General features: G+C 33.9%; 1 protein-coding gene across 1 annotated transcript in view; it reads right to left on the minus strand.

The window, feature by feature from the left end:
* Positions 1–14,144, minus strand: part of CNBD1 (cyclic nucleotide binding domain containing 1) — a 519,466-nt gene that overhangs the window by 498,951 nt on the left and 6,371 nt on the right. Inside the window, exon 2 of the mRNA XM_078071672.1 lies at positions 1,655–1,727. Coding sequence (XP_077927798.1) covers positions 1,655–1,727 — 73 coding nt within the window. The remainder of the gene's footprint in view (positions 1–1,654; positions 1,728–14,144) is intronic.

Below are 14,144 nucleotides of genomic sequence, written 5' to 3' on the forward strand. Positions count from 1 at the left end.
GCCAGACCCTGTTTACTCAACATATGTTAGCTCATTTAGTCATCCCAATAACTCTGTAAAATAGGTACTATTATTATCTCCATTTTAAAAATAAGAAAACTGAAGTAAAGAGAAATTAAGTAACCAATCCAAGGTCACACATTCAGTGAGTGTCTGAGCCGGATTCAAACCAAGTGGCATGACTTGATTCTTCATCCTGTGTGGAAAGGCACTGAGAGTGAGGAGGAGGCATAAGTGGCATAGGAAAAAAAAAATCATTCTTAGGAGAAATCCAAGAAATATAAAAGAAGCAAGTCCTCCTCCCTTTCTCTGAAAAAAAAAGAAGAAATGGCAAGATCAATGAAGATACAGAAATAATCTGAAATCAGAAACATAAGAAAATCAAAAACACAAAACAAGTGTTGGTAAGGCTGTAGAGAAAAAGGAACCCTTCTACACTATTGGTGGGAATTGTTAACTGGTACAGCCACTGTGGAAAACAGTATGGAGGTTCCTCAAAAAGTTAAAAATAGAATGATTTTAATCATAGAACCTATGATCCAGGATTATATTACTGGGCATTTACCCAAAAAATACAAAAACACTAATTCAAAGGAATACATGCACCCCTATGTTTATTGTTTACAATAGCTAAACTATGGAAGCAGCCTAAATGTCTGTCATAGATAAATGGATGAAGAAGATATGGTGTACACACACACACACACACACACACACACACACACACACACACACACACAGTGGAATATTATTCAGCCATAAAAGAGAATGAAATCTTGCCATTTGCAATAATGGATGGAGCTAGAGAGTATAATGCTAAGTGAAATAAGTCAGTCAGAGAAAGACAAATACCATATGATCTCACTCATATGTGGAATTTAAGAAACAAAACAAATGAGCAAAAGGGAAAAAGAGAGACAATCCAAGAAACAGAGTCTTAACTATAGAGAATAAACTGATGGTTACCAGAAGAGAAGTGGGTGGGGGCAGCGGGGGGCATAGGTGATGGGAATTAAGAAGGGCACTTATCATAAAGAAGAGAATAGAATAGAATAGATAGGGGCATTTTCTCAGCGGTCCCATTAAAGATGAGGCAAGGTCCTCTCTTAATAAAGGAAAGTGGAAGAGTGGACGGACACTGATATGTAAGAAACTAACTAGTTTTATAATTTCAAAAATCCAAACTGGGAAACCGAGTTGGCAAAACAATAATTTTTTTTTTCAAATTATATCTTCAAGTATCATATACCTTAGGAATCCTGAGCTTTGAGCCCTAATTATTTCCTAATTCTTTGGCTCCAGTATCTTTCAAGTGGGTATCTCCTATGCACTGCTGAAGTATTTATTTCACTCAGGATTTGTGTTTCCGACCATTTAAAGCTTTCTTCCCTTATGACTGTTTTTTAAGTACTAGAAAGGGCTCAGCTAGGGATGAATTATGTTTGCTTCACACTCAATTGTTTCCTTAAAATATAACATATATTCTGCCCCCTTAATCTGGAGAAATAACCTCCAGGTTTTCAAATGTTTTTTATCTATGTGGTAAATCAAGTACCTATGGAGTCAACAATAGTTTACTACTATACTTTATCCATAAAACAAACATGTTCATATTCATTTGAATGAAAGAAAAAGAAACACATGAGTAACTTACCTGGATTGTAGTCCTCTTATATGGCACAATGCATTCAACTGGCCATAATCAATGTACTTAGACATTTTCAACTCTGAAAAAAAAATCAATTAAAAATTTGAGTAATTTTCTGTAATCTTATTAACCAAAATTATAAATAGAGTTTAATTCCAAACATTCATCATAGTAAAAGAATTCAGTGACCACGGTAGTGAATTATTACCAGTCTTTGATATACAAGCAGAACTGAATAAGGTGATTAAATAATACAAAGAAAGAGTGTAATGTTTTTCACTGATGTCAAATCTGGTCTGACATTGTTTGTTTGTTTTTGGAGTTTATATGTGTCATATAATATCCCTCCTCTGGAAGAAAGCCTTTCAGAATCCCCATCCTATACCTTTAGAATGTGGACTGACAATGCCATGACAATTCGAAGAAGAGTTTCTTGAGGTCCCTGTCTCTGTCTCTGTCTCTCTCTCTGCAATACTACTAATTTTTATTCAATTCATGCAGGCCCCCATCTTACACTAGCCCTCTTCAGAGCACCTTCCAATATCTGGATTCAGTTTGCAATCCCATTTGAAGTTAATGTGTAAGCAAATCACACAATATCCCTTAAGAGCAGAAAGATAGTAATCATAGCCAAGAAGCAAACTAATTGCAATTCTCCTTCAGTGCCAGAAAGAACTGACATCCTTCAAAGGAGATGAAAAGGAAGATAGAGTATTGAGTACGATAAGCATCATTACAGTGATGGGCACTCACATCACAGGTCCTCCCCTTTCTCCAGGAGAATGCATGCTGTTAGAAATGTTGTAAAACAGAAAGCAGTAATACCAACATGCACATTATTCCTTTCCTTAGTGAAAAGGTATTGAGAAAATCAGCAGCTTAATGCACTTCTAAACTTTTTAAAATGTATTTTTGACCATATCCCAGTAGAATTTGACATGTCCAAACTTATCAATTTTAATTTCAAATTATTGAATTACATTAACATTTTTAAGCCTTTTGTGATCTAAAATTAATCATCAATAACATATACTACTTTTTTAAAAATGAAATTGGGATAAAAGAAATTTAAACAGAAAACTGGTTGCTATCCACATAAATTATTACCATGTAATAAACTTGAAAATACTAATAACATGATTTAGGTTATTTTCTTACCTATAATACTCAGTTAAGTCTTAAGAATCAGAAAATTACCTAATTGCATTTTAGCAACATACGGAATAATTATTTTAAATGAACCAAGTTATAGCTACATTTTATCAAAAATCTTTTAAGTATACTCATATTTCTAATACAGGATATTATATAAAATCTTAATTATAGTAGATTTTTAGATTGATGGATTAAGAAGAGATTTCTACGAAGTATTAGTTTAGTCCAATTTCCCAACCCAGTTTAAAAACAGGATCAGAAATAGCCCTGGTGTCTGGTATGGACAGGAAAAGGGGATGGTTGCCATAGATATTTTTTAAAAAAAAGTTCAAGGTTTGAGAAATCCTGGCTTAAAAGGGGGATTTTAAAAATCATCCTTCAGTTAAAATAGCTTACCAAAAAAAAAAAAAAAAAAATCACAGGATGGATATTATAAGACTAAGAATTGCTAGCAGAGAATAGAAAACTTGAGAATCATCAACTTGCCTGAGAAAAGCTACAGCACTTGAGGGTAAGGCTTTGCCCTAAACTTGGCACAGCCAAGTAAACTCAAAACCAGAATAGCTTATATACTAAGTACTCACAGCCTAGAAGGACACTTTACAATTCACCAAAAAATTTCTTCACTGATTCTCATTTCCAGGAGGTATTTGTGACAAGGGACTTTATATAAAGGGTGTTGAACAACATAATGGGTCTTGTCTTTGAAGCAGTTTCATTAAAAAGAAAAAAGTCAATAGATTTCAACGTGAAATTATAACTTTGTAGAGACCAGAAGTCGAGCTTTTCTGGTGATCAAATTTAATACCAGGAAAAAGCTTAAGGAGTTTCAGAGGGACTAAGTTTACATTTGTTTTCCAGTCTTGTTTTCCCTCATGAATATGTCTTAGCTGGGCTTTTGACAGAAGCAGAGGGAGCTTAACCCTATGATGGGGGTAAAAACCACAGATTTGACCACAGTTTGTTTCAAAGATTAGAAGCTGATATAAAAGGGTGGTTACAAAGTAAATCCTAAACTAGAGACAAAGAACAAGAAATTCATGGCACAATTAAAAAACCAATTTTCTTTACAGATATAATGCTCACTATATATTATTGAAATAGAAAAACTAAAATCCAATGTTTTATCCGAGTGACTCACTGGTGATCTTTTGTTTATAAAAATGTCCATCCAGGGGTAGATACGTATTTTTAAATTTGTGCGGTAGAATCAATTACGTATGCTTTTTGTGGGGATTATAAAAATTTGTTAAAAATGGGTCTTGTGAGTGTTAAAATAAAATTAAACTATTTTTCCCCAATAAACTTTCCCTTAAAAGGGGAAAAAAAGCTAAGAATAAGTGAAGCCTTAGAAATATGTAAATGCAAAACCACTATTTACTGGGAAATTAGGCTTATTGGAGTGGCTACTGGGTAACATAAAAGAGATGGACAGCACAGCCAAAGAGAAAACGTGACAGTGACCATGTGGAATTGTCAGGGTATGTTTAGCTGGGAAACAGAAAGCTGAGACCTCTTCAAAAGTACTTGCAGGATACACTGATAACTAATCCAGTGATAAGCAGAACTTTGTTTAATGCAATACTCAGAGCACAAAGAAACAGTTCAGCAGCAATAGCCAACAGAAACATTATCAATATTTTTTTTTTATGGTAAGAGTAGCAGTACTTCTACCAAAAAGCAGGTGGCGAATTCTAGCATAGGACTGAAGTACAGAACATGGAGAAAATAAATGATCCATCGGACACTATAAGCATGACTAATTCTATATACTTAGATAAGTAAGTCTAGATTTGTGTAATAATAGGGAATTAAACATACCTACATTGATGATTAATAGTGTATTTGTTTTGGGGCATGTGGGTGGCATAGTCGGCTAAGCATCTGACTCTTGGTTTCAGCTCAGGTCTTGATCTCAGGGTCATGAGATAGAGCCCACACCAGGCCCCACACTCAGCACGGAGTCTGCTTAAGTTTCTCCCTCTCCCTCTGCCCCTCTCCCTACGCTCTCTCTCTCTCTCTCTCAAATAAATAATAAATCTTTTAAAAAAATAGTGTATTTGTTTCTCTTCAACTAATTTTGTTTTCTAAAATAACCAAGTTAATTCTCCTTCAAAATAACATTGAATAAACATAAGGGACCTGAAAAATGTCAGCTAAATAAACCATCAAGAGGCAAAGGAATACAGCCTAATCAAGGACTTCTATAACTAAAAGCTGATGTACAACATGGACAATTACACAAGTGGGCTTATGTTGTTCCTGCCCCTTGTCTGAGTGGGTTATGATGTTAAAATATACATATATTAACTGAGGAGGGAAGAGAAGAGGGGAATATTATGCAACAAATTATCAAAATAACTTCCCTTTATATCCATCAATTTTGGAAAAGTAATCTACATTCATCTTTATTTCCTCAACTCAAATTCACTTCTCTACTCACTATAATTTATCTTCCACTTTCATTATTCATTAAAATTTGTTTCATTAAAAATATAGGAAATCCTATAGTTTCCAGTCTAATAACCTCTTTTCAGTCTTCCTTGCACTAAATTCTGTGTGACATCTGGCACTGGTGAAGCCTACCTACCAGGCTTCTGTGACACTATTCTCTCCCTGCTTGCTTCTTCCTCATTCAACTACTCTACTGGCTCATCTTCACTGTCCATGAATCCATTCTCAATCCCTCTATCTTTTCAGTTTAGATCCTCTTCCTCCACAATCTTACCTGCACCTGCATGTCCAGCTATCACACATACACTTAGGATCCTTGAATCAATCTCTCTAGCACAAAACTCTAACCTGCACTCCACTAATAGTCACATGAACGTCATTCTTGAAAATCAATTTCAGGATAACAGAAGCTTTACTTAAAATCTCTCTCTCTCTCCCTCTCTCTCTCTCTCTCTCTCACACACACACACACACACTCCCTGCCCCTTGCAGGTTATCGTACTTTAATCATTTTACCTCTCTTCTACATAAGATTGAAGATCATGCCAATGTCTTTGGGGCATTAAAAATCTCAGCATGGCAAAGAGCCCACTAAATAACAAAGGGTAAAAAGAGGAAACAATTTTGATCTTCATTAAAACTGAGTATTTACCAGACTCTTAACATAGAGAACAAACTGAGGGTTGCTGCAAAGGAGGTGGGCAGAGGGATGGGGTAGATGGGTGATGGTTATTAAGAAGGGCACTTGTGATGAGCACTGGGTGTTACATGTAAGTGATGAATCACTCAATTCTACAGCTAAAACCAATATTACATTGTATAGTAACTAATTGGAATTTAAATAAAAACTTGAAAAAGGAAAAAATACTGAGTATTTACCATATTTCCAAACTACAAACTGAAAAATACCAGCTAAATAGTGTAGTTTCAATAAACTTTAAAAGAGGTACAAAAGTTTATCTTGTTTGAGGAAATAAGCAGAGTTCTTTAGGGGAAGGTTGTATAGCCCTAAAGAATATAACCAATTAAATCCTACTTGAAATGGGAAGTTCTTGAGACTTAGACTAACAGGAACCCAAAGCCCATGACATATAAGGAATGTAGAGCCGAACAAGAATTTCACATATACTCATATTTTTTTAAGAATCAGGTTGTTGTAGTGGTAGGATGACAAATGTTAGGTGGCAATCAACACAGAAACAGCTTGTCTCAGTCACTGAAGAGAAATAGAGGCCAAATAAACAGCATGAGGAATATAGTCAATGATACTGTAATAGCGATGGAACAGGACAGATGGTAGCTACACTTATGGTGAGCATAGCATAATGTATAAACCTGTCAAATCACTAAGTTGTACACCCAAAACTAATGTAACATTATGTATCAACTATACTCAAATTAAAAATAGATGTCAAGTCACTACCAAGAAACCTTTGGAATATGAATTATGACAGTACTAATTAGAAATATATCATTTAGGGAAGAGCATAGAACAGAGTTGATGAGAAAGTATTCAAAGTTAACATACAAGAAAATTCAACCTGTCGTACCAGCTTACTCCCTACTGCTATCTTTTTTCAAGCAAGTAACCTATCTTCAAAAAATAACCACCATTCAATAATCTGGGTACCTAGGCAAAACATACCCTAGGGAAAGTGTGAAAAACAATGAGAAACAATTAAGTTACCAAATAAAAATCAAATAATATGCATCAGAAGAAATAGTGGAAGTGGGGAGAAAGCCCTCCAAATACACACACACACACACACACACACATCCTTGATGAAAGAAGAACAAAGAGCTACATGACATTAAATATAAATAAGACAACAGAAAGAAATTACAAATAAACAGGTTATATTTAGGAAAGAAGAGAAAGATAAAAATATGACAAAATTTATGTTAGAAATAGCAAGAATGGCAATATTTAATATAATCAGAACATAAAGGCTAACATTCAAATAGAGAAAAGAAAAAGAGAAAATGATAAATGAAGATAGAAAACAGAGATTATATGTGAAAACTTTTTCTGAATAAGAAAACAGAAATAATGGTACAGGAAAAAAATGCTCAAACATATAAAAACACTTTTCTCATATAAAGACTTGAATATGAAGAATTAAATACCATGACCCAGAAAGGGAAAAAGAAAGCATAATACATGATTTACAAAGAGACCAGATATTCTGGACTGAGTGAATAATTAAATGTTACTATGTTTTGAAGATAAACAATTATTTTAGCACCTAGCCAAAACTCAGTGTGGTCTTAGTCTTCTCTATAGCAAAGTCTTGGCAAACAGTAAGACAAATGGGGGGAGGGAATATATCATGAGTTTTATCCTCCAATAACTAAAAAGGTAATAAATAAATATAAGATCTCAGAGAATATAAAGTACTGTAAGATCTCTTTGAAAAATACAATTTGATAAACATACAACTGAAGCTTAAATAGTATGGACACTATACTAATAAAGGGTAGGTAAATTCTGTAAGCCTTAATGCAAATAATAAATTCTTCATAGATTCTAATAAAAAGGGTATAAATAGTAATGAGTAACAACTTGGAAGTTTCAGCAGAGAAGTGAAAGCATAAAATATACTTGTACAGACACCCTCACATAGTAAATAATTAATATTTACAATTTAAAGAATATTTAAAAATAATGGGACCTTAATATTTGAAGGTATGAATGCAACTAGTCAAAGACTTAGACATTAATATTCTTACTAATCAAATCATGATGTGAAGAGGGAAATTCTTCTCATTTTATACTAGGTTGTGAATATTCATTGTCTAAAGTTGATAAATCAAGAAGTACAGGTTTAGGTATGGAATCTATTAAATGTTTTGTGTTCCAAATTATATAACATTAAAATTCATAAAGCAAAAATTTCAGGAATAAATGGAGACAAAATAACCTCCACAGTAACTTTCTTTCCTTCTTACCTACAAATCAAGTAACAACTGAATCACTGAGGATATAAATATAAATTACATAATTAATGAGATATATTAAACATATATTAAATTTATTCTTAAATCAAAGAGCATATCAAAACTGAAACTATAAAATATCAAGAAGGTAAAAATAGGGAATGTTTTCATGAACCTATGGAATATAATTAGTCTTTCTCCAGTGAAAATGCATTCCCAAAAATATTTATATTACAAGAAAAGACAAAAAATAAAATCAAAAGAATTAAGCATTTTGACTCAAAAAGTTAGGAAAAGAAAATTAAAACAAGAGAAATGCAAGGAAGAAAATAGAAAAGCAGAAACTAACGGGTTTATAAAGCAGGAAAAACTGTAGAAAAAAATAAATTCAAGAGAGTTGGTTCTAGGGCTCAGATAGGGAAAGCACAAGATGAGCCTGAAAAATCTTACTGTACCAGAAAGCACGGAAATGGTTAGACCAAAATGAAGGCATTTCCAGTGGCCAGACTGTGAACTATCTAGACATCAAAATATGTAATGATAATAACTCATTAAAATCCTTGGAATAGGGGCACCTGTGTGGCTCAGTTGGTTAAGCGTCTGCCTTCGGCTCAGGTCATGGTCTTGGGGTCCTGGGATCAAGCCCCACATCAGGCTCCCTGCTCAGCAGGGAGTCTGCTTTTCCTCTGCCTCTCCACTCTTTGTGCTCTCTCTCTCTCTCTCTCTCAAATAAATAAATAAAATCTTTAAAACCCTATGAACAAACTAGGAAATCATAATTTTACATTTATTTATTTAATATTTTATGAAAATTTAATATTTCTATACTTTCAAGATACCTCTTCACAAAAGACTTATTAATTACAAAAGGGAAAGGTAAATTCACTGCAGAGAAGTTCTCCATATAATATCCATAATCAATCCTTAATCAATATATTAAGGTAAAATCATGTGCCACCTAATAAGATGGGAAAAGAACATAGAATCACTTCTATGACATTTCTGCCAAAGATTTCCCACTTGAATCTAATCATGAGGAAAGATCAGAGAAGCCAAACTGAAGTATATTCTACTAAATAACTTGTTTGTAATCTCCCAGCATTAAGGTCATGAAAGGCAAGGAAAATGGAGAAACTATTCCAATCTAGACAAGAAAATGAAATGCAAAATGAGATTTTGAATTGGATCTTTTTACTATAAAAATCATTATCAGAACAAATGGCTAAATTCAAATGGGAGGGGTCTAAGAATTAGATTACAGTATCTATATCTGTGTTAATTTTTTTTATTTTGATGATGTATTATGATTATGTAATAAGCGTATTTCCTTGTTTTTAAGAAATACATACTAAAATATTTAAGGAAAGTGGAGTGTCAAATGGCTCTGAAAAAATAAGTTTCTCTACATTAAACTTATAACATTTAAGATTGCAGTTTCAAACTTTTTAAATTTTATTTTCAAAAATTTAATAACTTTCTCATATGACTTCTGTAGTTAGAAAATATAATGAGAAAAGATATCATTCATAATAACAAAGAAAAAAAGATAAAATGCCCAGAAATAAATTTTATTGTTGCATCATAAGACACTTGCAAAAATTGGAAGTGGGAAGGTTGAATATTACAAAAATACAAGTTCTTGAGTAGGAATATTCAATATCATAAAGATAACAATTCTCCATAAATGAATCTTTAAGTTTAACGCATTTCCAACTAAAATACCCACGTTTATTTGTTGAAAAAGCCCAAATATTTCTAAAGATCTATAGAAAAATAAACCAAGAAGAAAGGCCCAAAAAAGTCTTTCCAAAAAAGAGTAATCAGTAAAGGTTAATCTTACCAGATACTGAAATATGTAATAATGCTTCAAAAATTATAACAATTCAACACAAATGCATAAAGAGACAAGAGATAAGTGGAAAAAAGTAAGTAATAGTTTCCAGAGATAGATCCAGAATGCATATGAAAATTTAGCATACAATAAAAACTGGCATTTCAAATTAGTAGGAAAAAGATTACTCAACAAATAGTGTTAGAACAGTTGACTGGTCATTTGGAAAAATATTAATTTGCAGCCATACATCACTATTTTAAAGTAAATTTATTCAAAAATAAATTCTAGATGCACTAAATATTTAACAAGCTTAATATTAAAAATAAAACTATATAACTAACAAAAGAAAGCATGGAAGAATTATTTTTAATCTTAGTGTGAACAATGGCATTCTAATCAAGAATCAATAACAGAGGACAAAAACTAGACAATCTAAAATGTTTGTATGACACAAAAATCATAAACATGAAAAAAATGCAAACTGAGAAAAATACCTGTAAAGTACATGCCAAAGCGCTAATTTCTTTTATACACAAAGATTTCTTTCAAATAAAAGGAAAAATAAACCTCAACGAATGGGCAAGGGACATGTAAATAGGTTGTTCACATAAATACACATGACCACAAATATATGAGAAGATTCTAACCTCACTCTTAAAGAAATGCAAACTTACAGAGCAATTAAAACTATTTCCAACTAATTTATTGGCAAAATGTTTGTTTTACAATGCATATTAGTATAAATGTTGTGAAATAGAAACTTGCATATACTGATGGTGGGAGTAGGAATTAGTGCAACCCCTTTGGAAGACAATTTGTTAATAGTTATCAAAATTTAAAATGCACACATCCTTTGGCCGTGCAGTTCTATTAATACACTTGCTTAGCAAAAAAAAAAAAAAAAAAAAAAAAAAAAAACATAGTACAAGATGTTTATTTGATTTTAACAGCAAAACTAACTAGAAACAAATTCCCTCTGAATTAGTAAGGATCTAGCTATCAGGAGACTGAAACCACACCAGCAATTTCAATGGAAAAAAAATGATACAAAGAACAGTTAGTTAGATATTAGAGAACTGAAGAGACAAAAAGGGAGCAGCAAATATGCAGAAAGCATCTACCACACTATTTTTGCTGATGAAGCAAAGGGAAGAGGTTGAATTACTAAAACTTAGAAGCGGGGAGCAATGGTCTTAAGAAGCTGAGATTTGGACCTCCAAGGACAGAGCCAGCAGCTGAAGCTGAATTGTTGAGGGGGCGCAATTAAGCTATTTCTGGGAACACTGGGAAAACTGCAAATGGAATTAACTGCTGCTGCTGGAATGAACAGCCACTGCTTGGGTGAAAAAGACATTGCTGGAGAGACACAAGGAGAAGCAAACCAGAAATAGAAAACAAAAGGACAAACACTTTCCTTAACTTTGCTCCTGCCTTCCAATCTCCCTCTAACACCTGCTATTGACAGATCCTAACAGGAAGCCAGCTGGCTTTCTGGGAAAAACTGGTTTGCAGAGCCCCAGCCTCAGCATCACAAAGCAGAATATATAGAAAGGTGGGTTTAAAGGTGAGACACAATAGGTTAAATAGCACATCCATTAATAGTATTTTGGTATATTCAAACAATGAAATATAATATAGCCACTAAAATGAATAAGGTACATACCTACATATTGGCATGAAAAGGCCTTCATAAAACATGATATTATTAAGTGAAAAATAAAGGTATGATATAGGGTAATAAAAATGTCCTACCATATTTTAATATTAAAAATATACACACGTGTGTGTGCATATATATTTACATACTTGAATATGCATGAAAAGTTTCAAGAAAAAATATTTTTTCATGATAGTTACTTCTGAGGGTAAGATTAGGAGTATGGGTTGGGAGGAAGACTCACTCAATGTTTCAATATTCTCTTGTGCCTGATGCATACATTACTACGTAATAATTTTTAAAAGAGACCTACTCACCAAAATTCCCATAAATTGTGTAAGATTTGTTCATGCTTCTGCTATTTACTTATCACCTGCATGCTAGGCATTGGAGATACAAAGACATGTGAAGGATAACCACTTATCTCCAGATATTCATCTAATAAGAACCATAACCCTAAAGCATATGTCTATGAAGTATCTAGTGTGAGGTTAAAAGGTGATAAGAATAATAGAAGAGGTATAGAAAAAGTACAAGGGACAGTTTAGAGATATGGAAGACATTATTTCATACTGGAGAGGCCAGGAGAGTCTTTGCAGAGATTAAAGTCATTGACCAGAATTTTAAAGAACTGGAATGACAGAAAAAAATAGAGCAAGATATGGGCGCCTGGGTGGCTCAGATGGTTAAACGTCTGCCTTCGGCTCAGGTCATGATCCCAGGGTCCTGGGATCGAGTCCCGCATCGGGCTCCCTGCTCAGCGGGGAGCCTGCTTCTCCCTCTGCCTCTCTCTCTCTCTGTCTCTCATGAATAAATAAATAAAATCAAATCTTTAAAAAAAAAAAAAAATAGAGCAAGATAGATGGGAACTCCAAGAGGAAACATGAGCTAAAGCACTTGACTATGATGAAGAGTTTAATGGTGTAACTCACAGAGTAACTCTCCCCTAGTGTGGGAACTCTCTAGCTCTGATCTCTAGAGACCATATAAAGGTAGAGCTATCAACTAGATTGCTAGGTAACATCGGCTATGATAACAATGACCCCTGACTGGTGAGTTCCGTCTAGACCAAGAGAAACTATAGATGATCTACAAATACCTAATGGAGAGTCACTGAAATGGACTTCCCTGACTATAGTGACTCTTTTTTTTATTATTAATTTTTTTTATGACCTACAGTTGACACAGCTTGGAAGTTCCTCAAAAAATCACAAATAGAAATAACATAGATCCAGTAATTCCACTATGGGTATTTATTCAAAGAAAACAAAAACATGAATTTGAAAAGATATATGAACCCCTATGTTTATTACAGCATTATTTGCAATGGCCAAGATATGGAAACTACAGTGACTCTTGTAACTGAGAAGTTCCTTGCAGGAAACTTAGAAACGGTGCCTATAGAATTTTTTTAATAAGAGATACTGGCTCCTTCAGGGTATGAGGCTTTTAAGTCAGGACAATTCAGCACCTGCCCTATGTGATTCTCATTACCTTGAACCTGAACTACCATGCTGGGGGCCAAAGAGGGTTGTTATGCTGTGCCTCGGCAGGTGTGAGAACAGCTCCCACAGAAAGGGACACCGGGCCCTGCCCTTCCACAAGATTGCGATTCTGTCCTTTGCCCTTTGGAGCAGATGTGCCCAAAGTGGTCATTTGAATGTTGCTTTGAACCTAGAAAGGCCTCCTGTCCCCTTGAGCAGCACTGCAGATGGGTTTAAAGAACACCAATCAAAGCGTTTTAGCTGTACTGGAGAGTTCTACCAACGGAACTGAATGTCTAGAACATGAGAGACAGATTTTAGCCAAAGCATGAAAATTTTAAATGCCAGATTGAAGAAAATGGATTGTAATCTAAGTTTTGGAAGAGAGTAGAACCCTGACAGCTTTTGAGTGGACAGTTAACATGATCAAATTCCCTTGTAAATCATCATATTTTTAAAAAATAAATAAATAAAGGAATCTGGTCCATAATACATGTTGGAAGGAAGTCCAGAGATCAGGTCAGTCAAAGGTAATGGAGATCCAGTCTAGGAGGCTGAAGGGAACAGAGGACTAATGCAGAAGGTATTTCTGAGACAGACTGCCTAGAACAGAGCAGTAGCCTGAGACCTGAGGTGTGACCTAGTGTGACCACTAGAGGAGACATCTGATTTGCAATGCATTGCAGTCTACTGCAGGGTTTCCTGCCTGAACCCCCAGAAATGATTTGAGCTCAAGTTTAAGTTGCCATTACTTAATTTCTAAAGGTCACTCAAGACTTTCTGACAAAAAGTACAAGTACATTGAGATAGTTATGAGTGGTAAGAAAAAAACATAATAAATGCTTGGTTTTTTCAATAAAACATTCATCTTTTCTCCTTTGGGATTTAAAAAAAAAGTGACTTTTACACTGAAAAATAAAGTTGAGAAAATAATTTTCTGATACTTCTTTTCCTAAATAATCAAGTAGCATTTTC

This window comes from Halichoerus grypus, chromosome 5 (assembly GCF_964656455.1).
Source record: "Halichoerus grypus chromosome 5, mHalGry1.hap1.1, whole genome shotgun sequence".
In the NCBI taxonomy this organism is placed as follows: Eukaryota; Metazoa; Chordata; class Mammalia; order Carnivora; family Phocidae; genus Halichoerus; species Halichoerus grypus.